Source organism: Manihot esculenta, chromosome 11 (genome assembly GCF_001659605.2).
Source record: "Manihot esculenta cultivar AM560-2 chromosome 11, M.esculenta_v8, whole genome shotgun sequence".
In the NCBI taxonomy this organism is placed as follows: Eukaryota; Viridiplantae; Streptophyta; class Magnoliopsida; order Malpighiales; family Euphorbiaceae; genus Manihot; species Manihot esculenta.
In genome coordinates this window covers 4,901,135-4,927,283 of record NC_035171.2, presented here as the reverse complement: position 1 = coordinate 4,927,283, position 26,149 = coordinate 4,901,135, and the positions used below count along the sequence as shown (strand labels likewise).

The 26,149-nt window shown below is 36.1% G+C and overlaps 3 protein-coding genes and 1 long non-coding RNA gene across 5 annotated transcripts; 1 reads left to right on the top strand and 3 right to left on the bottom strand.

Annotated features, from left to right (window-relative positions):
• Positions 1-2,483: 2,483 nt before the first annotated feature.
• LOC110627169 (methyltransferase-like protein 22) lies at positions 2,484-9,023 on the bottom strand. Its single transcript, XM_021773431.2, has 9 exons — positions 8,801-9,023; positions 8,444-8,551; positions 7,237-7,310; positions 7,047-7,149; positions 6,812-6,862; positions 5,847-5,997; positions 4,877-5,015; positions 2,923-3,031; positions 2,484-2,840 (listed from the first exon to the last, which is right to left on the bottom strand). The coding sequence occupies exons 1-9, from the start codon at positions 8,922-8,924 to the stop codon at positions 2,674-2,676; spliced, it is 1,026 nt and encodes a 341-aa protein (XP_021629123.1). The 5' UTR covers positions 8,925-9,023; the 3' UTR covers positions 2,484-2,673.
• Positions 9,024-9,632: 609 nt separating this feature from the next.
• On the bottom strand, positions 9,633-12,544 carry LOC110627094. Its single transcript, XM_021773328.2, has 6 exons — positions 12,287-12,544; positions 12,018-12,150; positions 11,351-11,454; positions 11,121-11,265; positions 10,791-10,925; positions 9,633-10,655 (listed from the first exon to the last, which is right to left on the bottom strand). The coding sequence occupies exons 1-6, from the start codon at positions 12,325-12,327 to the stop codon at positions 9,840-9,842; spliced, it is 1,374 nt and encodes a 457-aa protein (XP_021629020.1). The 5' UTR covers positions 12,328-12,544; the 3' UTR covers positions 9,633-9,839.
• Positions 12,545-15,323: 2,779 nt separating this feature from the next.
• Positions 15,324-15,995, bottom strand: LOC110626991. Its single transcript, XR_002489815.2, has 2 exons — positions 15,852-15,995; positions 15,324-15,743 (listed from the first exon to the last, which is right to left on the bottom strand). It is a non-coding gene; the product is annotated as an uncharacterized LOC110626991 (long non-coding RNA).
• Positions 15,996-17,395: 1,400 nt separating this feature from the next.
• On the top strand, positions 17,396-20,852 carry LOC110626865 (G-type lectin S-receptor-like serine/threonine-protein kinase CES101). Of its 2 annotated transcripts, none has more exons than XM_021773007.2 (7): positions 17,396-18,619; positions 18,888-18,989; positions 19,096-19,304; positions 19,380-19,596; positions 19,685-19,922; positions 20,023-20,173; positions 20,271-20,852. In XM_021773007.2, the coding sequence occupies exons 1-7, from the start codon at positions 17,458-17,460 to the stop codon at positions 20,574-20,576; spliced, it is 2,385 nt and encodes a 794-aa protein (XP_021628699.1). In that variant the 5' UTR covers positions 17,396-17,457; the 3' UTR covers positions 20,577-20,852. The 2 variants fall into 2 exon arrangements, with proteins under 2 accessions (XP_021628699.1, XP_021628696.1); XM_021773004.2 differs by having other exon boundaries at positions 19,093-19,304; positions 20,271-20,851.
• The last annotated feature ends 5,297 nt before the right edge of the window (positions 20,853-26,149 follow it).

Sequence of the window (26,149 nt, the reverse complement as noted above, 5' to 3'; positions counted from 1 at the left end):
AAAGCTAATAAAATTTATTAGTATAATTGGAAGACTAATAAAAAAATTTATATTTTCTAATATAATTGGAAAGCTAATAAAAACTAATAAAAATTAATAAATTTTATAAAAGCTAATAAATTAAAATTAAATAATAGAAAATAAATTATTTTATTAAAAATATTTTCCAACTACAAATGATTTTCTGTAAGCAAATAAAAACTTATTTTCTAAATTTTTATTTATTAACAAAATAGTCATCTAAATTTAGCATTTAAATTGAAAGTAAATATTAAAATTAAAAAATTAAACTATTATAAAATTTAAAATTTGAAATATTAAACTATTATAATTTAATAATTAATTTTAATAAAATAATTATTTTATTAATAAAATAAAATTTAAACTAAATTATTTTGTATTAAAATAATAAAAACTACCTTATAGATCTTATTAAATCTCGGAGACTACCTTATAAATTGGGTTATTAATTTTATACAGAAGTCAGCTTTCATTTGGAATTAAAATGAATTTCTCCAACGGAAGAAAGAAAAAGAAAGAAAAAGGAAGAGAATTAAGAAAAAACAAAAAGAAAGTAATTGTTTTTTGTATGAAATTTTAGTGGGTTTCTCTAAATCTTATTTCCTATATATTTTTTTTTTAATTTTGATTTCCATTTGTTAGCTTCCTTTTTTTTTGTCTTCGGACAGAGAGTGGTTCCTGCCATGACCGTCCCTCACCATAGTCAGACGATAACTGTGTCTTTTATTTGCTCTCTGGTTTTTTTTATTTGTGTTCTGCAAATTCTTATTGTTTGTTTGGATTTCATGAAGGCTGGCAACCTCACTTGAAAGAATTTTTTAATATCGATGCCGTATCTTTGGAACTGCAACACTCCATCTAGTAGCTCACACTCTCTTTGACCGATGATCAATTGATAGGGATATAAACGAATCAAACTATTTGTGAACTATTTGAGACTCGAATCGATAATCTCACATCGAAAGTTGAAGAGATATGTAGAATCGTGACTTCTCTATAAAAAAACAATACTTCTACATTCTTTTTCATTATTTTTGGGTTTGAGAGTCTTTAATTAAATAAAAAAATTTAATTTAAAAATCTCTTAATAATCTTATAATTTAAATTTGTTTATAATTTAAATAAATTTGAATTATATTGAACTTATTTATAATATAATCGAACTCAAAATTCGAGCCTAAATAAGATCAAATTCGAGTTTTTTGAATGAAATTTGAATTGGCTTGTTAATACGATAAATGAATTTATAACGAATCGAACTCGAGTTTATAAATGAAGTTCGAGTCGAACTTGAACTCAAATTTTTAAATTTATTTTCTAATCAAATCTGAGTTTATCAAAACTCAGTTCGGCTCGATTCGATTATAACTCTATCAACTGACCTCTATGATATTTCCTTTCCATGGTGCTTTGATCTTTGCTTAGTTTGTCACTTGTCACTGATAGTATTCTTGAGAAATTCTATAATTTTCATTATTGTAAGTCCGTCTATTATTATGAATTCTATTATTTTTGCTGTTGTTATTGTCTAGCTTTATGTGTGCTATGTTACTCGATGTTGATAATGGTGGCCGCGCTATAATTATGTGATATTGGAATGGTGCGGATAAATTTTGGCTGTGAATTAGTTAGTGTAGGTTGACTTATAAATTCAGATCGAATCGGTGGTGGTGATTTAGTTAGTGTAAATTGGTTTATAAATTCAGATCGAACCAGTGGTGGTGATTGTGGATTCAATTTAAATTTTATGTTAGATTTTCTTGAATTATATCCTTTGAACCCTCTTACTTTACCTTCTTGGCTTCTAAATGCAATATGATATGCATTATTAAAAAAAAAAAAAAAATTTCTCCAGGAAAATTTCTGCCTTTGCTTTCATTAAATAATAAAAAAAATATTGACTTTCTTTATAATATAAAAAGCTGCCTTCATTTTAATATTATTTCTGATGTAAAATAATTAATTTTCAAAGAAACAATAAAAAAAGTGTATTAATGTCATAAAAACTAATACAAAGACATTATAATATAAAATAAGATATGAAAAGCTCAAGTTTAAAATTTGTTTTCCTAGTCACTTCTCATTGTCCCTTTATATATATTTTTAATTTTTTTATTTTAAAATAATTTTAAATAATTATTCATACTTTAAAATATCTAATTATCATAATTATTTTATTCACTTTTAAAATCTTCATTTTTTTTGTCAAAGTAAAATCTTCGTTAACATAACAATATCTCAGTTACATAAATTATTATTATTATTAGTTTTTTTTTTTAAAAAAAAAAGAAAATTGATGGGACATCATTGATTTTAGGATAAAGATAATAATATGGTATTCAATTTATTTATTTTTTAAATCATTTTAATGCCCCATCCCCCCAAGACGTTTGTCCGCCCTTTAGAGAACTACGTCGTTTGGTGATCCCCGACTACAGACATTCAGCCAAGACAAAACAAGGGAGTAAAATTGCAATTTTCATCTTTCCTTTCAAGGACAACAGGCAGCAGCCTCCTACAGCCTGCTGCATGATCCGGTATTGCTAAACCAACAATAGCAGCTTGCCGTTCGAATTTTTCCGGCAACGGAAGTTTCTCGAAGAAGAGATTAATTATGGTTTGGATTTGTTTAAAAATGAATTTAAGCTGAAATCAAACCCCATGAATCTTCTGAACGGGTTTCCTTCCAGCAAACTTGATGTGCCAGAGTTCAACGTCATTTCCTCTGTCATACTCCCTAACGTATTGTGGAATTAATGAAAGATCAACACGTTTGCCAACAAAACAAGGGGAGGTTCCATATCCAAGTTCTTCATATTCTGCATCATTCATTGACATATTACAAGTTAAAAGGATAATACAAGTTACAGGAAGAGAATATGGAATTGGAAACACACATACCTTCTTCCTCCCTCCTGAGATAACTTAGGAAATGTGAATAGCCATTAGCAACGACATCAAGGTCATCAAGACTGAAGTTATAACGCTTTTCCAATGCCAAGTATAAAACCTAAAACACATGAAAATAACTTGCTTATATTCTCTTGGGACCATTGATTTACAGAACCAGATATAGAAAGACAGAAGCAGAAGAGCATGAGAATCAAAACCATGTAAGTGGAAACTTACAAAGAGTGACTTTTTTCTTTCTTATAACATTGAAGAGCAACATATCACAGTTTATTTTCATAATGATTACATGAAGTTTTTTTCTTTCTTTTTTTTCTTTTTTTTTTCTTTTTCAATATTCTTCGTCCTTTCTGTCGGCTGCAAGGTCAAATATCATTAAAAAATTATACTAAGCTAATACAAACATGAATGAGATCCAATGAACTAATGATTTACAGATGGGACCCTGAATATGGATCCTTGTACTTGAACACAATAAGGACCCAATAACCTATTTAGGATAATTTTCACTTACACTGACTGAATTTAAGTCATTATTTCACGACAGTCTCTGAACTTCAATTTGTTTCAGAAAAATCATTAGTGTTTAAATAGATATCTGAAATAGTCATTCGAATAATTTTCCGATCAATTTTTCGATGAAGCACATACGAAGCATATTCTACGTGACTTCAAAAATTTTGAAATTAAATTATTTTGCCATATCAGTGAGACTTTAAACATCTTGCTAAAAAAATTTCCCATTTCCCATTTTCTTCTCTTTCTCTCTCTTTCTATCTCAATGGCCTCAATCATCGCCCAATTGCTCCCTCGCTGCTCCTATCCAGGCCTCCCCCGGATCCTCTATGAAACCAGAATCAAATCGCCAGAGGACCTCTCCTCCTTCTGGGTGAGCCCCTCTCTTCGAATGGTTCTTCGATCCCAACTACGTTAACACCACCTCCAACAGCAATGTAGGGGTTCGTTCGATATCCAAGGAAAAGCATTTTTTTTCTTCTTCATCTGTTCATTTGCTTTCTTCTTCGTTGTATGGTTTTGTTTCTGTTATTTTTCTCTCCCTATTATTAAACCACTAATTCTCCTATCTGGGTTTCTTGATTTTCTTTTTTTAGATTTTTTTGGGTTTTTCCATGAGTTATTGCTTATTACAAATTCAATTACAAAATTTTGCGAGTTCTTTTTTTCCCTTGGATTGAATAGCAGAAAAAGAAAAATCTTTCTGTTTTGGGGTTGTGGTTGCTGCTTTAGATTTTGATTGTAACGCTTTGTTTGGTGCATATTCATTAAAGAAAACAAAAATCAAGTCTTTTTTAGATATGGGCTTTTCTAAGTCAGATCAAAGATTTCCTTTTCTTTTTCATGCTCTGTTTCATTGCCTAAAAAATACTATCTAGTTCACTGAAACACTCTCTGTTTTCTTTTCCCTGTTTTTGTTTTCGAGAAAAAAAGAGACAAACATGGGAGAAGAAAATCAAAACAGAAGCAGAAATAGAAGCAGCTATAGCAGTAGTAACAAAGCAATGGAGAGCCTCTCTTTGGAAATAAACAACTACCCAAGAGATGAAGAAGAAGAAAAAAAAAAGAATAACAGATGAAGAAATTTTTTTTAAGCCACGTAGGACATGCCACGTGTGCACTTTGTCGGAAATTTGATCGGAAACTCGTCTGAGTGACTGTTTCATATAACTATTTCAACATTAATGATTTTTTTTGAAACAAATTGAAGTTCAGTGACTGTCGTAAAACAATGACTTAAATTTAATGACCATGAGAGAAAATTACCCAACCTTTTTGAAACTCATATTCAATGGTCTTTTTTTTTATGGATCCAAAACATCAGCTGTCTAGTGGATTTTAAGCAGAAAAGAACCCATCATCCGTCCTATGTCACAAATGCTATTCCTTACTGCTAATGATTTTACTTTATGTATTTATTGATACATACCTTTTCTGAACCCAGTGACATTAGTTTCTCTAGAATACTAAAAAGAGCATCAGTCAGATCATCACTGTATATCACGTCAGCAGCTAGAAGCAAAGAAGCCCCCTGAGCTTCTTCAACTTCTGTGGGGATCCACAAGTAACTGGAAATCATCAGAAAGCATATTTAACTTTGTTATAAGAAAAGCAATTTCATTGAATAAAAGGAAGTTAATTACAACGTGGAGGATAAAACATGACACTATAGAGAAGAAAATACATAACCAAGCAACATAACCAAACAAATTAAAATCCACACCCTCTAATCTTGTTGCACTACTTAACTCTCTTGGATTTACTCTATCACGCAGACTCCTCGCATCTCTACTAAGATTTCATGATTTCTTTTTCTTCTATCCCTTCCTACTTTTTCTAATTTCCCATAATTGACAGAATTGGCCGTTCCAAACTTTCCTAATTCCCATAATTGATAAAATTGACCAACTTCTCCTCCCACAATTGATAAATTGGCCAACTTCTGGAACCCTCTCTCAACCTTCTTTCTTCCTACCATAGGTACATGGAGAAAGTAACCTTAACAGTTCCGATTATGTTCATGACCTACAAGGTTTGCAGGTCCGGATTTCTTTCCCATTAAAATTTGATTCTCCTTAAATACTATACATCTAATAGTATTTTAAAGACAGAAACTATCCTCCTGGGATGGGGACCAATCCTTAGCAAAATGGATCTCATTTGTACAGCCAGAACCTTTTCTCTTCTTCCCCAAAACAACAATGATTCAAACAGAATTACTCCTTTTCAGTTAGCGGCTTAGAGCAACATCATAAACAACACACTATCATCAATCCACAAGAAAATGTGATAGGTTTCTCAAATATATAGGCTGTATTTAGAAAGCTGATGAAAAATTATGTTGGAAGCCACCAAGATATTTTAAGTGCTTGTTTAAGAGAATATCATCTAAAACTTACCTTTTATGATCTCCAGAATTTCCAAGGCACATAGGTGGCCAGGAACTCAACCAATCAAGTTCACGTACATGAATTGCACCATGATATTTTAATACTTCAGAATTGAGGTGAACATTCCTTGCACAGTTGTCAAGAATTTCATAGCCTCGGTCTGTTATTAATCATGGAAGGCTTGTCTGAGACGCATAAAAAAAGAAGAAGCACTTCAAACTTTCCCTCTACCTGAAGTGTATGTATGTCCTCTTTGAAAATGTCAGCATCTCAATAAGACAACCACCAGTGTATCCATGCTTCTTAAATTGTTTATGACTTCTCAATATTAACCCTCTATTAATCAACTATGATAAACACTACTTCCCAATAACCGGCAATTTGGTAAAATGAAACAAGTTCCCAAATATTAGTGTTACTCCAGAAAGATGATTGCTACAAGACTAACAAAATACAAGGGAGGACCAACACTTCAAAATTGAGGAAGCAATTGTTAATTGTTATCACTAACACAGGTTCGTCAGTCAAGGACTCAAAAGTTGATATTCATTGGACTGAATTGCACTCCATACAGATCCTCAAATTTGTGGAAGAATTCTAAGGAACGGCTATATAATAGTACATAGATTCTGATAATTCACATTTTCCTTGCCTTTGGCAAGGACCAAAACAAATAATGGTTAATTTGGAAATGAGACAACAAAGAGGGATGGAAGAAAGAAAATACAAAATGTTGAATTTAAGATAAAAATCAGACAAGAGCTCCACTGAGGATACAACTGCCATATTTTGATGATGTTAATGTTTTAAAAAATTGTTTTGACAGGTGAAAAAACAAAATAATTGAGATAATGATATGTAAAGGATTGAAAATTGAGCTTTGAAAAGGATGGTATCTTTAAAAGATTGAACAACAAAAAGAATTACAACCCAAATGAAAGAAGTTTCAACATTTAATTATATTCATGCAATACCTGTTAGGAACACAGTTTTCGCAACATGTGCAAGCAACATACCCACCAGCCCTGGTAAAGACAAGTGAAATAAAATAATGTCACACGAGAAGTACTTTGGGCGTTTGCTGAGAGCCTCTAAAATAGTTGAAGCTAAAACAAAGAATATACAGCTGTAATTGTATCAATGAGTCTGTTAAATATTAGGAATCAGAACAACAGAAAAGGTTGACAATGGGTCTAGAAATTAATATACCAGTTCCAGCACCAAGTTCTAATGAACTAATCCCATCCAGTTCAGAAGAAGTAAACATTTTATGCAACACAAAATCAGATAATACCAGTTCTGCTTTCCAAACCTGACAGAAGAAAAACAAGTCATATTACATCATCATATGGCAAAGTAAGCTGAAGAAGTGAAAACAGCATAATAAACCAACTATCACCTGTAACCCCACACTTGGAATTGATGATGTGATATTATGCTGGATGGTTACACTAAAACTATGAGTTGGATAATCTGCACAGTTGCACAAGACATTTTCGGTACAGTCAATTATGTTAATAAATGCACAAGCTTGGGATAGAAAGCTAGAAATACAATAGGCATTGTTTAATGGTAAGACAAACCAAATCATAAAAAAAAATGAATTAACCCACTTAAGGCCTTGTTCGGCAATATTAACTATTTTAATAGTTGTTAACTGTTTTACTCTATGTTTTGGATGAGGTGAGGGAAGTGTAAATAATGGAAGGGAAAAAAAAGGTAAGGAGTGGTAAAGAAGGTTACAATAAAAAATTTGCATGTTTGGAATGAGGTGAATTAATGGAAAGGTAAAGAGAGGCAACATATATTTTTAAAATATGGAAAGAGGTGAAGGAAGGGAATAAAAAGAGAAAATGAAAGATAAATAAACCACTTACCCTCACCTCCCTAAAATTTGGAATTTGAGGGGTAAGGGAGGGTAAGAGTTACCTCTCCTTACCCTTACCCTCCATTAACTCAACACTTCCTAAACAAGAGTACATAACTTACTTACCTCTCCTTACCCTTACCCTCCATTAACTCAACATTTCCTAAACAAGAGTACAAGACTTACTTACCCCTCCCTTACCTTTGTTTACCCTTCCCCCACTCTCATGCAAACAGAGTGCTAGTAGCTAGTAGCTGTTCTATTATTGGTTAGCCAAATATTATAAAAGGTCCACTCTCTCAGCCTCTAAATACTAGTGTTTCGACTTAGTGGTTAATATTTCTATCCAGCCTATTGAAGTTAAGCTTAAAACATTAATAACAAAGAGCTAGGATCATGTAAAATTAGCCATCATGGCTCTTTCATTTTCCGTTGAGCTAATTGTATAAAAAATAATATAAAAAAATTAAAGCGACACATACAATCTAAATGCAATTGCAGTGCTGAATCCTAGGTGTTAATAGCGAGAGCTAACAATAAAGTGCAAGAAGCTCCCTCTAACTGACAATGGTTCGTATTACATAATAAGCAGAATCATTATGCAATCCTAGGTCCTAAAAGCACTCAAACCAAAATCCCCATTTAATAAACACAACATTTTAGCTCCAAGAGTTAGTCATAAATGAAGGGAACCACATAATTTGATAAGAGAACTGATAGACACATAATGAGTACTTACAGCTGCGTCTATTTAGAATAAGATCACCATCTTCGTCCAAACAAATCATTTGTTGCAGAGGTATTGATTCATCTTTAAATAAATCCTTACTTCTGCTATGATCAACACCTAAATAGCCCCAAGGTTACAATTTAAAAACCCTTTCAATGTGTCAACATAAGGGCGCAAAATCTCTATTAAGAAATCACCAAAAAAAAAAAAAAAGGAAACTAATTTCCCGTATGAGAATCTGAAGTTTTGATGACAATAAATAAATAAAACCCCACCCCCAAATTTAGCAAACAACCTAAGCAGACTAAGCAAGATGATTCTGCCATCGCATAACATCTATAAAAGAATTGAAACAGAGTTCAATACCAGGTGGAATGGAGATGGTAAAATGAGAAATGTGTGGCCCAGAGGAGTCAGGTGGGCAACCAAGGTGGACTTCGCTCATCACCTGAGCTTCCTCCTCCCTCTCATCTAAGCATGGCTGGTCCATTAGTCTCGATATTTGCACTTCTTATTTTTGTGACGACAGTAACGGTGGGGAAGCTGAAGATTTAACTCTCTCTCCTCCTCTATTGATAAAAGGGCATAAGCTGTCCTCTCCCTGTTCGAGGTAGATGACAACCTCAAAACGCTGCGTCTTGATACGTAATCTAACGAAACGATGCATTTTGATAGTAAAAAAATGGAATAAGATATTAAAAAAATAATAAAAATGAAAAACCTCTCCCATTTCAGCTAAAAATAAATTAAGATTCCGGGTTCTTATTTAGTGTTTCTGGTTTCCCTCCTACGTATCCAAAAAATTCAGTTCTCATAATTATTATGTTCTCCCAACATATTCTTGTCCATAACAATCTATGAATTCAAAAAATTATATGTTTTATTTGTTTTATATAAATATCACCATAATTATTATGTATTGATTTAGAATTTTTCTCTCATTTTTGCAGGAATAATTTTATATAAAAAAAAATAGATGAATTCTTATAAATTATTCATAATTTTATTTTTATATAAATTTTTTAAGTTAAAAAAATTATTTTTTTATTATAAATAAGAATTTTAATAAAATAAATTAAATACTTAAAAAATTTTTGATTCGAAATGGAGAGTTAAAAGTATTTTCCATCTTCCCTCCGCTGAAATATGAAGTTAATGGAGAAAATAAAAAATAAATTTGAACTCACCGTATGTAACCATATAATATTATTATTTAACAATTTCAAAGAACTAAAACAATCAGATTTCATTTGAATATAGTGGGACTATAGATGACAGAAAATACAGATCTCATATGCCAGATGTTAATGTTTTTCAAAAAATCCACTTTTATCTGTTTGTTTTAGTTATAGGAAACGGTTAATATCAAGCAGTCAAGTTCCAGGAAACTAATGCCATTTTTCTTTTATCTCCTCTTAAGAGCTGCAAATCGAGCTGCCAAATCTTCATAATCAGGCAGGTTAGGGTGCACATGACCATTCTCTGGCTGCATTGAAACTAATCGATTATGCCCTTTTGCTGCCTTCTTTGGACTTGCTTCTTCGGCTTGGTATGCTTCTCTACCTGGTGGAAAATGCAAGTCAGACTTTGTGCTTCTGAGCTTTGGAGGAGGTTTTAGATTTGGTTTCATTGAATCCTTGCAGTAATGCATCAGAAGACCATCAATGATCTTTTCCTCTTCTTCCTTTTGATCAATATCATCTCCTTGCGTTTTCATTGAACCCCTTTTAACCTCATCTTCTTTCACTGCAGTTGAATCAGCCTTTGCAACCGCGCCACTTTCAGGTCTGACAAAATTTTCATGGCCTGGCGGTCGCTTCAATGGTCTATCAACAATGCCAACAGTTTCATGACCTGGAGGTGGCTTCAATGGTCTCCTTCGGACTGATTTTGGTTTTGTCTTAGCTTCACTTATCAAATCAGCTTCAGTATGAACATTGCCAGTTGGTAGGCTGTCGAGGTCACTGCTACCTTTCCTCCTGTGAGAAATCACCTTATCTTCACTGCTGCAAGGCAGATTGTATCTCTCATTAAAGCTATTCTTCCTTCCACGAAATGCAAGTTTGGATTTTTCTTTTCTCAGCAACGTATCCTCCACCGTGTCATTCACTTTGTTCCCGGTTTCATGTTTTGTTCTTTTTGTGAAATCATCACCCCCATCGTTACCCTTGCAGTTTACTTTCGGGGAAATGTCATCATTGTTTTTAGGAAAACGATTATTCTGGTCCAGACAAAAAACACTCAGGCTGTGCTTATCAATGGAAGAACATTGCAGAGACCAAAATATTATCTCGTGTTGTGCTTATAAACTATGAAAATTTGGCTGAGCGGTGAGTGGGGTTATGTAGGGGCTTACCTCTTGAGGCTGTTTGAAGAGTTCCTGTTCCAAAGACTTTGCATTCCATTGTATATTGAATTCTTCTGCAATGTCATGCATTAACTGAAGCTTCATCTCCTTTGTCGTAGTCTTTGGCCTCAGTGTCTCAACAAACTACACAATCAATTTACCCTATCAGTTATAAATTTAATATATAGAAGAATTTTAAATAGATAAAGACAAAACTTTCAATTATTTATATGTTACTTTCAATGATGTAACAAAATTTAACGAGATAAAACAAAATTTTCAATGATCGAGTATTACAAAAACATTTTAATTTCTTTTGGGGTGGATTTATCTATTTACCTGTTTATTTATAAAAGATTCAAGGTGAGTCCCATATCTTTCGACAAATAGAGTTCGAAGATCTCTCAGTTCTGGGAATTCAGGAATTCTTGCTGCTGCATATATTAGAGATTGTACAGCTTCTCTGCATTCCTCGGGGCATTCCCTGAATCAGAAGATGAATGTGAAGTGTGAGTGTACTCGATTAAAGACAATAATATATTTTTGTAGTAAACTGGATAGCAGCACACCTCTGCTTACAAATGGCTGAAAGATTGCTGGAGATGCATTCACAGAACTGCTCAATGAAATTGAAGCATGCTAACATCTCCTGCTCAACCAAAAGCCCTTCAGCCTGCATAACCATCCATATAAAACTACAGTCAGTAAAGTGAACATGCCATTAAAGTGAGAAATTGGGTCCCACGTGGGGTCATTCGCTTAGGCCAAATTATTAAATTCACCTAGTGTAACACTTGCTGTGAGTTAGTTTTATCATAAAAATTTCCAATAAAAGCACTCTTCATTTGGCATGAGTTTTTACAACCAAAGAATTCAGATAATTCATATGATTTCTTTAAAATTTATACTAAATTTATTTCTTTAAAAATAAAGTTTTATAAGTTAAAAAAATAAATTATTCTACACTAAATAAAAAAATTTAATAAAAAATAAATAAATTAAATCAATTTTTTTGTGAAATCTTTGATTTCAAACCATTGAAAATGGAAATCGCAAAGGTTAAGGCAAATGGAAATATTCCTAGTGCATTGAAGTTCCAGGACGCCATATCAAAAGTCCAACAAAAATACAAAGGAAAAAAAAAAAAGAAGTCCAACAAAAATTATTCCAGAAAAAACAGTTGAACGTAAAGAACTTGTCCATTTTATTTTACAAAAAGCCAAGAGGAAAACTAACCCTGCAATAAGCATTGTAATCAAGGCCATTCCTGATAAGTTCAGCCATATCATTCTTTAAGAACTTTGCCACCGAGCTTTTCTTCTTCTTTAGCATATCCAGTCGAGCCTTTGTCATCTTCATCAGCGACTTGCTATAAAGGCATTTTGGAGTTTAATTAAAATTAACAAACAGAATCAACAAATGATTTAGGAAGAGGAAAGAAAAAACAGAGCACCATGAACAAAAGAAGGAAGAAAACATTAAAGAATTTAAGGTTTATAAAATACCATTTTGAATAGAATTTCGACTTCAATAATCCGTCAAGCATTTTGATCACTTCAAACTTTCAAATTAATCACGAAACTTCAAAGAATGACCAAAAAAATGAAAATGGAGGATCAATAGAACAAGAAAAGAGAAGGAGGAAGCTCCGAGAGGAGCAGATTCAAGAGAACAAGAAAGATAATAGAGAAGAGGAAGAAAGAGGTGAATGGTCAATCAAGAATCTCCAGACTGGCTATAAAAGAGAAGCTCAAAAGCAAGAAACGGAAGAAGCTGTGGCTTTAGAGCGAGAGAGAGGCCTTTTGGCTTTACCGTTGCCACGTGGAATTCTCGCTCTTTTAATGCTCAAAAGCTTTTGCGCGCCGTTCTGTTGCATTTTCAATTAATTACAGAACGATGACAGTTATTAGTTAATAATTTACTATAATGCCCCGGCGCCTTTCCAGGTGTATTTCACAAATGTGTAAGGGTAATTCTGGGTAATTAGTATATGACTTTGACGTAGACGTTATCTCTAAGCACAGCTGAGAAGAAACCGCGGGAAACCAAATGATTGGTAAATTTTGGCCCTATGAAATCGGCAATAACTGATTTTTGGCTAAATCTAATAAATCACGTGAATTTTATTATATGCATGCTTTATCATTTTATTTAGCATAAAATCTCATTTTATTATTAAATATATTTGAATGAATTTTTTTAAATTTAATTAAACAAAATGGAAGCATGCAAAATAATGGCATCCATAAGAACAAAGAATTTATTCCTAAAAATTAGAGATAAGAAAGACATATATGCAGCCAGCCGTTAAAGGCTGGCCTTGCTTCACGGGCCTGCATGAAATCTTACTCATATGACGATAATGCCCTCTCTATTTTTCATTTTTAAGCTAATGCACGGTTAAGGACGACAAATGGAAGCTTAAACTATGAAATATCCAGCTGAAGTGAGCAATTATTATGTTTCTTTAGTTTTGACACGGTTTGAAATTTCTTTCTTGCCAAACACTCCATTCATCGTCTGGTCATTCTATTTCTTCATGTAAAGTGAGTCACACTGCTAAGATGAATTCAACCAAATATTTTTTTTTTTTTAAAAAAAAGAAAAAGTCACAAATAAATTTTATATATATGCATGGATGTATGGATGTGGACGGAGTCTGCCGTCACATATATACTCATTCATTTATAGGCTATTTTTTTATTTAGTAATTTATTAATATATTCTTATTTTAATATATGTATTAGAAAATAAATTTAATAGTTTTAATAATTTATTAGAAAACCATTAAATAAAATTAATAATTTTAATTAATTAATGTCAATAATTTTTAAAAAATTATATAAAAATATAAATAATTATATAATTACGAGATGGTATGCGATTGATGAAATTACTACTTTATTTAATACTTTCTCGTTTGGTTTGGCATTGATTTAGGCTGAAAATCTGGCCAACCCACATCGAAGACCCATGTGGAACAAGCAACAACCATATAAATGTGTTGCTTATTTGATGAAAAAGTAAAGAATCATCATGCAGGCCCTCTGCCTTACACAGCTGTGATCCACACATCTTCCAATGGATGTGTACCCTATCATTTTTATTCATTTTATTTTTTTTATAAGTGACTAATAAATTTTAAATTTTATAAATAAACAAGTTAATTAAAATTTATAATGAGCTTATAGATTAAGCCATGTGTACCCTTCTTATTATTTTTTGAAACTAAAAGAAAAGCAGATGCTATAGTCGATGGACGTGGAAAAAAGAAGAAAACTTTTTCAGCTTGATCGTAGCCACCAATTTATAGTTTTGAATCATGAGAATCTATAATTAATATTGGACATAAAAGCTAATTTACCTGGAATCTAATCATGAGAATACCTTTATCCACCAATTGCCTTCCGCTTGATCCGATTGTTTCGGATTCGAACCTTCCATTATAACATAATAAAAAATGAGTACCTCTACTCTTCCATTTAATTTTAAAATTCAATTAAAATTGATTTTGGTATGGGCACTTGGTGGACTGTGTCACCTTAAAAAAAAAAAAAAAAAAAAATTCTAGCGTATAATATCTAAGGAGGAGGTAAAAGAAGAAGAATCCTAGGCACATTCGAACATGGAAGTTTGGTAGTCATTGATCAATTAATTAACTGTTAAGTGGTTGGGATCACACCATTAGTCATAATCACAGGTGGTCGTTGCTGTGGCCCTACAAGTCACGTGCCATATATATCTTATGGTCACACCTTATGGTCACACCAAGCATAAGAGTTTGGTGGACAAAAGTCAAGAGCTAGGGTATTTTGAGAGGACTATTATATTATATTGTAGCAAGTTCACATGGCAAAGAATCTCAACAGCATGCAGTTGTGGAATAAAAGTTAAGGCCAAGTAGTTGAAAATGAGCATAATGAGTTGCTTCAGCTTTGCTTTATTAATGGGGTTACGTTTGCTAAAACCTGTAGCTGTGGCTGTTCCTGTATATTAATTTATGAACACTATCAAGGAAAAAAGGTCCTAAATCTTGAAGGAGGAAAGGCAGAAAATACTATTATTGTGATAAGTAATTCAAAACAACATCAATTATATACATCGTCGTAGTGGTTTTAAAAGGATAAACATAGAAAAAGCATACCATGATCAGCAAATATATCACTCAACAGACATCAACATCTCCAATAGATGCATGGATCTTGGCGGATAAAGCCTCCTAAACACGCTGACGAATTTAGCTAAATGATCTGTTACTTAATAATGCAATATTTCTTGTATATTACATTTTGATCGGATTTGGCACGTCCATAATCCTCTTTGAATTGCAATATAAGGAATCCTGGAGGTTTTCTGGGGATTATGTTCTATTGAAATTGGCAGGCCCACGACGATTAGTTTGTAACCAGAGATTTGCCAGCAGAGGCCCATTACAGCTCTAATTTCATTTCACAAGCACAAAGAAAGATTACCCATAAACTATGAAATCAATTGATCTACTGATAGCATGTTTGGCATTGAGTCAGGAAAAAACCAACCCAGTTTAAGAAAATAATTTATAAAGGAATTTTTTAATATTTTGTAACCATTACATTTAAACAAAGCCTTATATTTTCTTGCGTCTCTTCAAAGGTCAAAGACTAAACGACTCACCAATCCATCCATGGATACATTGCATGACAAGTATGCAGTTCTCACTCTGAAACCGATTGAGTTTAAAAACAGCATGGAAATATTTGATAAAATTTTAATCTAATGCTATAGCTACCAGAAACAACTCAAAATACTGATGAGAAAATTAAACAAATAGTTTTCCTCATGAAGCAATTCTCGACGAACCAATCTCTCTAAGGTCAAGTTTCTCGGAAGATGATTGCTGTAATACAGTAAGGTGGTGAGAGAGGCAGCTGGCTGTGACATTAGTATCATCAGTAGCTTCACCAGTGATCTCATCATCAATGCCTGCAATTGGAACCCATCAAAACACACATTCTTCTGAAAATGAACATATGAACCACAGCCATGCAGAAGAACACACACAGAGAGGAAGAGAGAGAGCGAGAAGCATACCATGACCTCAAGAATGAAGAAGATGATAAAAATAATGAAGAGAAAAAACTAAGATTCAAATTTATTTAACTGCCAATCTTCGTTGAGCTGAGCTGATGTTCAGACCTACCCTTCTCTCTCGAGTCAATGAAATACAAAAGCATGGTTGAGAACTGCTAAAAGTGACTGAGAAACCCAAGTGATTGGGCTTTGTTGGTTGCTGCTCAACATTGGGCCTATCGAGACACAATAAAGCTCATAATTCACAGTCCACGCCTATCACCTTAGCTAACTCTACGAGAGCGACGGATCAGATATTTTATTTATTCAATTCAATTAATTCTATTTCTATCTTGAAAAAAAAAAATAATTCTATTAAAATGAATTTAAGTACTTATAATTAAGTTTAAAATTAAAAAAATAGTATTTATATAAGGATGAGAATGAAATTAAGAAAAGCACGTGCTTAATTATTGATTAATAATTTGGTGATTTTCACAAATGTTGCATTAATTTTTTTTTTTGGTATTTCATATATATTTTACTTTATTGTTTTAAAAAGAATTTTCAAAAGGGAAAGAGGTTTTCTAGTTTATAAAACTTCAATAAAATCAAATATCCTTTTTTTTTTTAATTATTTATAGTTCATATAATGTTTAAATATGATCACAGTAAACTTGTAACAGCTTTTTCAGAGTGGAATTGATAACAGACTATGCACCAATATGCATTTTTCTGCAAAAAACTATCAGGGTGAAAATTGTAAAACCAGAACCAAATATGTATTCTCTGTCAGTTTGGTCCTAATGCTCTTGCCAATATGAAACCAGACCATCATCAGCATTAATAAAATAATACAACTGGTCAATAAGGGATCACAAATTATATAAAATTGTCTCCATCTCTAAAGTCAAGAATCAAAATAATCAGCTAAGTATTATAAAACATTGATAATATTTCTTCATCTCTGCCCTCAAGCTTCTCCATCGTGGCTATCAATCAAAGAAGCCAAATCGTTCTCAGTTTTTTATATTATTTCCTGTTGATTGGTCCCTCTCATTCGTTTACAGACACGTTACTACAAGGCCAACAGCTTAAGGACCAAGATCACTAGACCATCATCAGCATTAATAAAATAATACGTGGAAATGTCTGCTGAGGAAGCCTTAAACAGGAAATAAACTAAACAATGGTCAATAAGGGATCACAAACTATATAGAAAGTTGACATTTCTCTTGTTGCAGTAACCAACAATGATCATTCCCCAGTTAAATACTCACATAATTCTAAATTATTTGAATAAATAAAGGCACAATTGAAGTATCTGTTAATTATATAACTTAATAGTAAATATATTTTCTTATGAATAGAATTGTTATCTGAACCAAAAAGTCAGACTCTTCCTTTTATAGTGTGATTGATGAGTACGCGTGTGGCTAGTATTATGCATTTGTTCAACATGGTCACCTACATGAAGTTTCACATTAAGAAAAGTCAAGAGTCAAAATAATCAGCTAAGTATTATGAAACATTGTCTCCATCTCTAAAGTCAAGAGGCAAAATGATAAGCTAAGTATTATGAAACATTGATCATATTTCTTCATCTCTGCCCTCAAGCTTCTCCATCATGGCTATCAATCAAAGAAGCCAAATCGTTCTCAGTTTTTTATGTTATTTCCTGTTGATTGGTCCCTCTCATTCGTTTACAGACACGTTACTACAAGGCCAACAGCTTAAGGACCAAGATCACTTGATTTCAGCAGATGGGAGTTTCAAGTTAGGATTCTTCAGCCCTGGCACTTCAAGAAGCCGATATTTGGGAATATGGTACAACGTTGTAGATGAGAATAAAATTTTCATTGCCAAGAAGAAGGAGGTGTGGGTTGCCAACAGAGATAATCCAATCTCTGATGCATCTGGAATCCTGACAATAGATAAATCTGGCAAGTTGACAGTATTGCATGGAGACAATTCCACCATTCCATTAAGTTCTGTTGAAGCAGCAAGCAATGTGAGTGCAGAACTGTTGAATTCTGGGAATTTTGTATTGAAAGAGATGAATTTAGATGGTTCAACAAAGCAGATTCTATGGCAAAGCTTTGATTACCCAACAGACACACTATTGCCTGGAATGAAACTTGGATTTGATAATAAAAAAATGCATATTTGGTCACTTACTTCTTGGATAAACGACAACAACCCAGCTCAAGGTTCTTTTTCACTTACCCTTGGCATGGCTTTCAACACCAGCCAACTCGTCATATGGTGGAAAGGAAGCATATATTGGACTAGTGGAATGTGGCAAAGTGGGCGTTTTGAACTAGCATCTCAGTTATCAAATGAATGTCATCCAGACTTTAGCTTCATCTCTAATGATGGCCTGAATTACTTCACATATTCCTTGAGTCAAAGTGAAAATCATAGTTTATCAAGATATATGATAGATTCAAGTGGTTCACTGCTAGAAATAGGGGGGATGGCACCATTTGGTGCTTGCTCCTACAAATCTGATCCTGGTTGTGTAGCTCAAAAGATGCCTGATTGCAGGAGCCAGAACGTTTGGTTTGAGGCCAAGAAAGGATTCATGTCTGCTGAAGGACAGAAGTTCATGGAAAGTTCCAACTTGAGCTCTTTTGATTGTCAAGCAAAGTGCCTGAACAATTGTTCTTGTGCAGCATATGCTTATAGCAGTGCAAACCAAACTGTTTGTGAGATATGGAGTCAAGGGATTACGTTCACAGAGAAATATGACGAAACCAGAGTCATATATGTCCTCAGAGGAAAGAAAGGTAGATACACATACCTCCCCATCTTGTTCAAGTCATCATGCATTTTAATTATATCACTCATTTTATTATGGTGGGAGTTTATCTCTGCCTTGCCCCATGGATGTAAACCCGTCCGTGTTGCCCCATGGATGTAAAACTTTTGGTCAAATTATGCTAACTTACGTCTTTTCCCTTCTCTCTCTAATATTACCATTGAGAGTGCGTGTGCCCCTAGCATCGTGTGTTTATTTCAACAATGTATTTAGTAAGGACATGTCTTTTAATGCAGCGAAGAGGTGGATATGGGCTGCCATAACATTTCCAGTTCTTATGGCTACACTCGTGGCTTGTTCAGTGTATTACTTCATACAAAGAAGAAACAGAATGGCAGGTAAGTTCTTGCAAATACTTGGAATGTTTCAAAGGATTGCTAATCAACATTAGACATTGGTTGTTTATTAGCCACTTAATCTCACAACATATACAATTTGCAGCAGAGAATGATGCAGAACAGGAGATTTTACTATGTGTATTAGAAACTGAGGCAACAGATTCAAGTCCAACTGGGAAGTTAAATGACGTTAAAAGAGACAGGAAGAAGAGCCATGAGCTGAATTTTTTCAGCTTTGAAAGCATAGTATCTGCTACAAATAATTTTGCAGCTGCAAATAAGCTTGGTGAAGGTGGATTTGGACCAGTTTTCAAGGTACATTAAAATAACTATGGGTACAATGGATCGATGAATTCAACTATATTTTGAAGTAACTGGTTATTCTTTCAGGGAAAACTAAATGATAGCCAGCAGCAGCAAGTTGCAGTAAAAAGACTTTCAAGAAATTCTGGGCAAGGACTAGCAGAATTTAAGAATGAACTTTTGCTAATTGCAAAGCTGCAGCATACTAATCTTGTCAGGCTTATTGGCTGCTGCATTCAGAGAGAAGAGAAGATACTAATCTATGAATTCATGCCAAACAAAAGCTTGGATTCTTTTCTATTTGGTTTGCAAACTTAAAACACTTTCTACTAGTTTTATCTGGTAATATTCAGTCACTGAAACGTTCATTTTGTTAACTTCTTCTGGAACAGATCCTGAGAAAAAGCACTTATTGGACTGGAAAAAACGCCTCCATATCATAGAAGGCATTGCTCAAGGACTTCTTTACTTGCATAAATATTCAAGATTGAGAATAATTCATAGAGATTTGAAAGCAAGTAACATTTTGCTTGATGCTGAAATGAATCCCAAGATATCAGATTTCGGCATGGCTAGAATATTTGGGAAGAATGAATCAGAAGCAAAAACTATCAGAATCATTGGTACACAGTAAGTATATATGATCAGCTCCACAAACAAACATATTAGATCATGTAAATATATGTTTGTCTCTTCAAATGCTAAGATTTTTAATCAAACTTGAATTCAGTGGCTATATGGCTCCAGAGTATGCTTTGAAAGGCGTTGTTTCAATTAAAATAGATGTATTCAGCTTTGGGGTTCTACTACTTGAGATAGTGAGCAGCAAGAAGAGTTACAAAGACTATAGTTCTGAATATCCACTCAACCTTATAGGACTTGTAAGTTTTTCTCATTCAATTTGACATTCCCAAAATTTTTTAACCCACATATGCAATTTTAACCTTGACAGTGCCTATGCTACTGGGGTTTTTTCAGGCATGGGAGCTGTGGAGTGAAGCTAGAGGCTTAGAGTTTATGGATCCAACTCTGGAAGAATCATTTTCGCCTAATGAAGTTCTGAGATCCATTCATATTGGCCTCTTGTGCGTACAAGATCAGGCAACAGATAGACCCACTATGTCAGACATTGTTTCTATGCTAACAAATGAAACTTTGGATCTGCCTGCACCAAAACAACCGGCATTTTTTCTTGATAGATCTGCAGATGAGCGGGAGGTTCACAGAAACAGTTCAGAAAATTCTTTAAACAGTGCATCAATTACAGTGGTGGAAGCTAGATAAAGTTCTCTGCTTAGATGTAAATATTTATAATGGTTGATTGAATACTGGGATTCTGTTTTCAAGTTTCCCATTTTATGTAGATTCATGCATGAGTACAGATATTTCAGATCCTATGAAATGTTCAAAATAAGGCCACAAGTCAGGTCTAGTGCTCGATCTCCATTCCCAAATTTACATGTTTTTATTACAAAGCATACTAAGTAAAAGCCCAAAACAAAGAATTCCCATTATTTAGATCTAAAGGATCAACAACAAAATGGGACAAAGGATCTTATAAATGGCCTTACCTCAATGGAAGTTTGCCATGAGTGTAACGACCCGAAAATCGGACCGCTACCGGCGCTAGGATCCAGATCGGCTTAAGGCTGCCGGGACCCGTAGCAAGCCTGACATCTAACCTGTAAACCTGTATAATCCCATACATGATCAACAACATACATAAAAATTAAAACTTTTCTTTCCATTCATACACCAACTCAACCTGTGCATGCACTATACATAACATAATCATAACATTGATCCCTCTGTGGGATCTCATCAGTGCCCCCAATGGGTGACATAACATATGCTGAGTTCGTTTACATAAACATCATAAAAATCTCTAAGATCATGTATAAAAAGGGATAGCAACAATCTATGGTCAAGCACACCTCTAACATCCATAAACATCATCTCATTACATATCTAAACTGTACTTTTACATTACATCAAAATCATTTATCATGTGCACACTAACTAATACATAACCCAAACTTCATTACTCTATCCGGACTCCTGCTCTATCCTGTACCTGCAAGCCTGGGAGTAAAAGGGAGAGGGGTGAGCTAAAAGCCCAGTGAGTAGAACTATAAAACATATTAACACTATGCTCTATGAAATGCATCATAACACAGACAATTCACATAAGGGTTGGGTGAACTTGTCACCAATTAGTCCAAGCTAACTCTGTGCCAGGCCGTAGCATGGGGTCCTGGTCTTCCTGTCATAACATACATTACTTACCATTGCTCCAGGGCCTCCTCTGGGCTCCTGGTCTTCAAGTCCTATAACCATGCCAGGCCGTAGAATGGGGTCCCTTACTCTGTACCAGGCCATAGAATGGGGTCCTGGTCTTCCTGTCATGGACTAATTGGGTCATCCAATATTCACCCATGTCAACAACAATCGATGCAATGCGACATATTCGTGAAAACTAATGCATTCATCCTATTACATAATCATGGTGCATGAAACATGATAAAACATTTAATTTCTCAATTTAAAAGATTAATCTTGGTTCCACTCACCTCTGGCTGACTCTGACAACACCAAAGCAGCTGAACTCACTGCTGGGGTCCTCGGTTCCTCGGGTCCGAACCTACACAGGTGGGCTCAAATGAGGGACCAAACACACCTGAACATAACTATAAACTACTCCCCAAAAACACCCTAAAACATCATGAAACAACCATAGAAAAACATGCAAAGAAGGCCTGGACAGGGCACTTTCGGCGGCAGGTTCGGCGGCCGAAAGTCCCTCCAGAGTCGAAAGTCAGGCAGGTTCGGCGGCACCTTCGGAGGCCGAAACTCCCAGACAGAGACGAAACTCATGCATGTTCGGCGGCACTTTTGGCGGCCGAAACTGCTAGACAGAGACGAAAGTCTCCTTTCGGGGGCAGGCTTCGGCAGCCGAAAGGCTGCCTCCCCAGCCATGTTCGGCGGCCGAAAGTCCTTCGGCTGCCGAACCTGGTTTCTACCAAAGGGCAGAAACTTGGCTCCTTTTGCACATTTCGCCTCCCAACCTTCCAAACATGCCTCAAACCTATTCTACAGCACACATACACAAGCATACATGTTCCTAGGGGCCTCAAACCATCATAAACCCCATCTACAACACATCAAGCATCCACATTGTTCATGAACATACATTTATACCCATAAACATAACCATAACCTAAACATGCATTCTAACCCATAGATCTACTTAAAACTTACTTTAAACATGCAATGAGCTTAAGATCGGCTCTTACCTCTTGAAGATCGAGAGAGAGACGACCTAAAACTCGGAGGTGGGAGAGATTGGGTTCTTGAACCTCCAAGCTCCAAAACTTTGCTCAAAAGCTCAAATCTTCAAAACAAAGTTAAAACAAATGAAAATCTTGAAAGATCTAGAGGAAAAACATCAAAGATTGGTGAGGGACGGCGGAGAGCTCACCTTGGCCGAAAATGGGGAAAAAGCTCGCCCGTTTTCGGCTAAGGGACCCTTTTATAGTGGCTGGCCAGGCCACGTTCGGGGGCCGAACGTGCCTCCGCATGCATGCCATGTTCGGCGGCCGAACTTGAGGTTCGGCGGCCGAACCTGGACTTCCCTCACTTATGCCTTCGGGGGCCTAAAGCACTCCCGAAGTGCATGCATGTTCGGCGGCCGAACCTGAGTTTTCCTCCAATGCTATTTTCATGCAAAAACTCATTTTCTTTCATGCTTAAAACATAAAATACATTAAAACATTTTATAAAAATATGGTTCTTACCCTTCTAGAGGCCTCCGACATCCAAGATTCCACCGGACGGTAGGAATCCCGATACCGGAGTCTAGCCGGGTATTACATTCTCCCCCCTTAAGAACATTCGTCCCCGAATGTTCCTCAACTAGCACATGCAAGGCATACAACATAACATACACATAAAACTCATAAGGAACTAACCTTAGAAAAGATAAGGGTACTGCTGGAGCATGGACTCCCGTGTCTCCCAGGTGCATTCTTCCATATTGTGGTGGTTCCACAGGACTTTCACCATCGGGATTTCCTTGTTTCTCAGCTTCCTGATTTGAGTGTCCAGAATCCGTACCGGCTGCTCAACATAGGTGAGATCCTCTTGGATCTCCACATCAGGCTCACTAAGAACCTTGCCCGGATCTGACACGAACTTTCTCAACATAGAAACATGGAAAACCGGATGGATTCTCTCCATTGAAGCAGGTAAATCCAGCTTGTACGATACATTCCCAATCTTTTGCAAGACTTCAAAGGGTCCGATGTACCGCGGAGCCAGCTTACCTTTCTTCCCAAACCGAACCACTCCTTTCATTGGAGACACCTTGAGCAATACCAGATCCCCCTCCTGAAACTCTACTTGCCTTCTGCGGATGTCTGCATAACTCTTCTGTCTGCTTGCAGCCGTCTTGATTCTTTCTCTGATTAAGGGTACCACCCTGCTGGTGATCTCTACTAACTCAGGCCCTGCCAAGGCCTTTTCTCCAACTTCCTCCCAGCAAACAGGTGACCTGCACTTCCTTCCATATAAAGCTTCATATGGAGCCATCCCGATGCTAGCATGATGGCTGTTATTGTAGGCAAACTCCACCAAAGGTAGATGCTGCCTCCAAGAACCGCCAAAGTCCAGCACACACATTCTTAGCATATCTTCTATGGTCTGGATGGTCCTCTCTGACTGTCCGTCTGTCTGTGGATGGAAGGCAGTACTGAAATCCAATCTAGTACCCATGGCATTCTGCAGACTCCGCCAAAACCTGGAGGTGAACTGGGGCCCTCTATCTGACACTATAGAAACAGGAACCCCATGCAGTCTGACTATCTCATCAACATACACCTGCGCCAACTTGTCCACAGAATAGCCACTCCTAACAGGGATGAAGTGAGCAGATTTGGTGAGTCTGTCCACAATCACCCATATGGAGTCCAATCTGTTGGACGTCGCCGGTAACCCCACTACGAAGTCCATAGCTATATTCTCCCATTTCCACTCTGGAATAGGTAGCGGGTTAAGCATTCCAGCCGGCTTCTGATGTTCCAGCTTCACCCTCTGACACACTTCGCAGGCTGACACAAACTGTGCCACTTCTCTCTTCATAGCTGGCCACCAATAAACCTTTTTCAGATCTTGATACATCTTGGTGGCTCCGGGGTGAACGCTGTATCTTGCATTATGAGCCTCTCTCATAATGTCTCCTTTTAGCCCTATGTCATCTGGTACACATAAACGACTCCCATAGCGGAGGATCCCCTTGTTGTCGAATCTGAACTCGCTGTCTTTGCCCGACTGAACAGTCCTGGCAATCTTTACTAACTCTGGGTCCTCATGCTGTTTCTGAGCCACTTGCTCCAGAAACACAGGTGTCACTCTCATCTGGGCCACTAAAGCACCTGTACCAGACAACTCCAACTGTAGACCTTCGTCAATGAGCTTGTAAAACTCCTTCACCACTGGTCTCCTCTCTGCCGTGATGTGGGATAGACTGCCTAGTGACTTCCGGCTTAGGGCGTCTGCCACGACATTCGCCTTACCCGGATGATACTGAATCTTGCAATCATAGTCACTCAGCAGTTCTACCCATCTCCTCTGTCTCAAGTTCAAATCTCTTTGACTCAGGATGTACTGCAGGCTTTTATGATCTGTGAAGATCTCACATTTTACCCCATAGAGGTAGTGCCTCCACATCTTGAGTGCAAAGATTACTGCTGCCATCTCAAGGTCATGTGTGGGGTAATTCAACTCATGCTTCTTTAGCTGCCTAGAAGCATAAGCAATCACCCTCTCATTCTGCATTAGTACACAACCCAGTCCCACACGGGACGCATCACAAAAGACTGTAAAGTCTGCATCACTAGATGGCAGAGCTAACACTGGTGCTGAAGTCAACCTCTTCTTAAGCTCTTCAAAACTCTCTTCGCACTGGTCAGTCCACATGAACTTCTGATTCTTCCTGGTCAGTCTGGTCAGAGGAGCTGCTATTTTCGAGAAGTCCTGAACGAACCTCCTGTAGTAACCTGCCAAACCCAAGAAACTCCTGATCTCCGTCACTGAAGTGGGTCTAGGCCAGTTAGCCACAGCTTCTACCTTCTTGGGGTCCACCTCTATCCCGTTCTCTGACACTACATGCCCCAAGAATGAAATGCTCCTCAGCCAGAACTCACACTTGGAGAACTTGGCATACAAGCCATGTTCCCTCAAGGTCTGCAGAACCAACCTCAGATGATGGGCATGCTCCTCTGCATTCCTGGAATACACTAGGATATCATCTATGAAGACGATAACAAAGTGATCCAGGTACTGGCTAAACACTCTGTTCATGAGATCCATGAATGCTGCAGGGGCGTTGGTTAACCCGAACGGCATCACAAGGAACTCAAAATGCCCATATCTGGTCCTGAAAGCTGTCTTTGGCACATCTTCTTCTCTGATCCTCAGCTGATGATACCCAGATCTCAGATCTATTTTGGAGAAACAACCCGCTCCTGCTAGCTGGTCGAATAGATCGTCGATCCTTGGCAATGGGTACTTGTTCTTGGTAGTGACCTTGTTCAACTGCCTGTAGTCGATACAAAGTCTAAGGGATCCATCCTTCTTTCTCACAAACAAAACTGGAGCACCCCAGGGTGAGGTACTCGGTCGGATGAAGCCCTTGTCTACCAGCTCCTGTAACTGCTCCTTCAACTCTTTCAATTCTGCTGGCGCCATCCTGTAGGGAGGGATAGAGATCGGTCGGGTTCCAGGCATCAGTTCTATCTCGAACTCTATCTCCCTAGCAGGTGGTAAACCTGGCAGCTCGTCTGGGAACACATCTAAGAACT

Excerpts from the sequence above, each read along its gene's own strand:
- LOC110627094 (XM_021773328.2), bottom strand. The coding sequence starts at position 12,327 with ATGCTTGACGGATTATTGAAGTCGAAATTCTATTCAAAATG. Across the intron at positions 10,926-11,120 it reads AATCTTTTATAAATAAACAG|TTTGTTGAGACACTGAGGCC; the intron begins GTAAATAGATAA and ends TTGATTGTGTAG. Across the intron at positions 10,656-10,790 it reads TCTTCAAACAGCCTCAAGAG|AATAATCGTTTTCCTAAAAA; the intron begins GTAAGCCCCTAC and ends TGTCTGGACCAG.
- LOC110626865 (XM_021773004.2), top strand. The coding sequence starts at position 17,458 with ATGGCTATCAATCAAAGAAGCCAAATCGTTCTCAGTTTTTTATGTTAT. Across the intron at positions 19,305-19,379 it reads GATTTGGACCAGTTTTCAAG|GGAAAACTAAATGATAGCCA; the intron begins GTACATTAAAAT and ends TTATTCTTTCAG. Across the intron at positions 19,597-19,684 it reads CTTGGATTCTTTTCTATTTG|ATCCTGAGAAAAAGCACTTA; the intron begins GTTTGCAAACTT and ends CTTCTGGAACAG.
- LOC110627169 (XM_021773431.2), bottom strand. The coding sequence starts at position 8,924 with ATGGACCAGCCATGCTTAGATGAGAGGGAGGAGGAAGCTCAGGTGATG. Across the intron at positions 5,998-6,811 it reads GAAAACTGTGTTCCTAACAG|ACCGAGGCTATGAAATTCTT; the intron begins GTATTGCATGAA and ends GATTAATAACAG. Across the intron at positions 3,032-4,876 it reads TGTCACTGGGTTCAGAAAAG|GTTTTATACTTGGCATTGGA; the intron begins GTATGTATCAAT and ends CATGTGTTTTAG.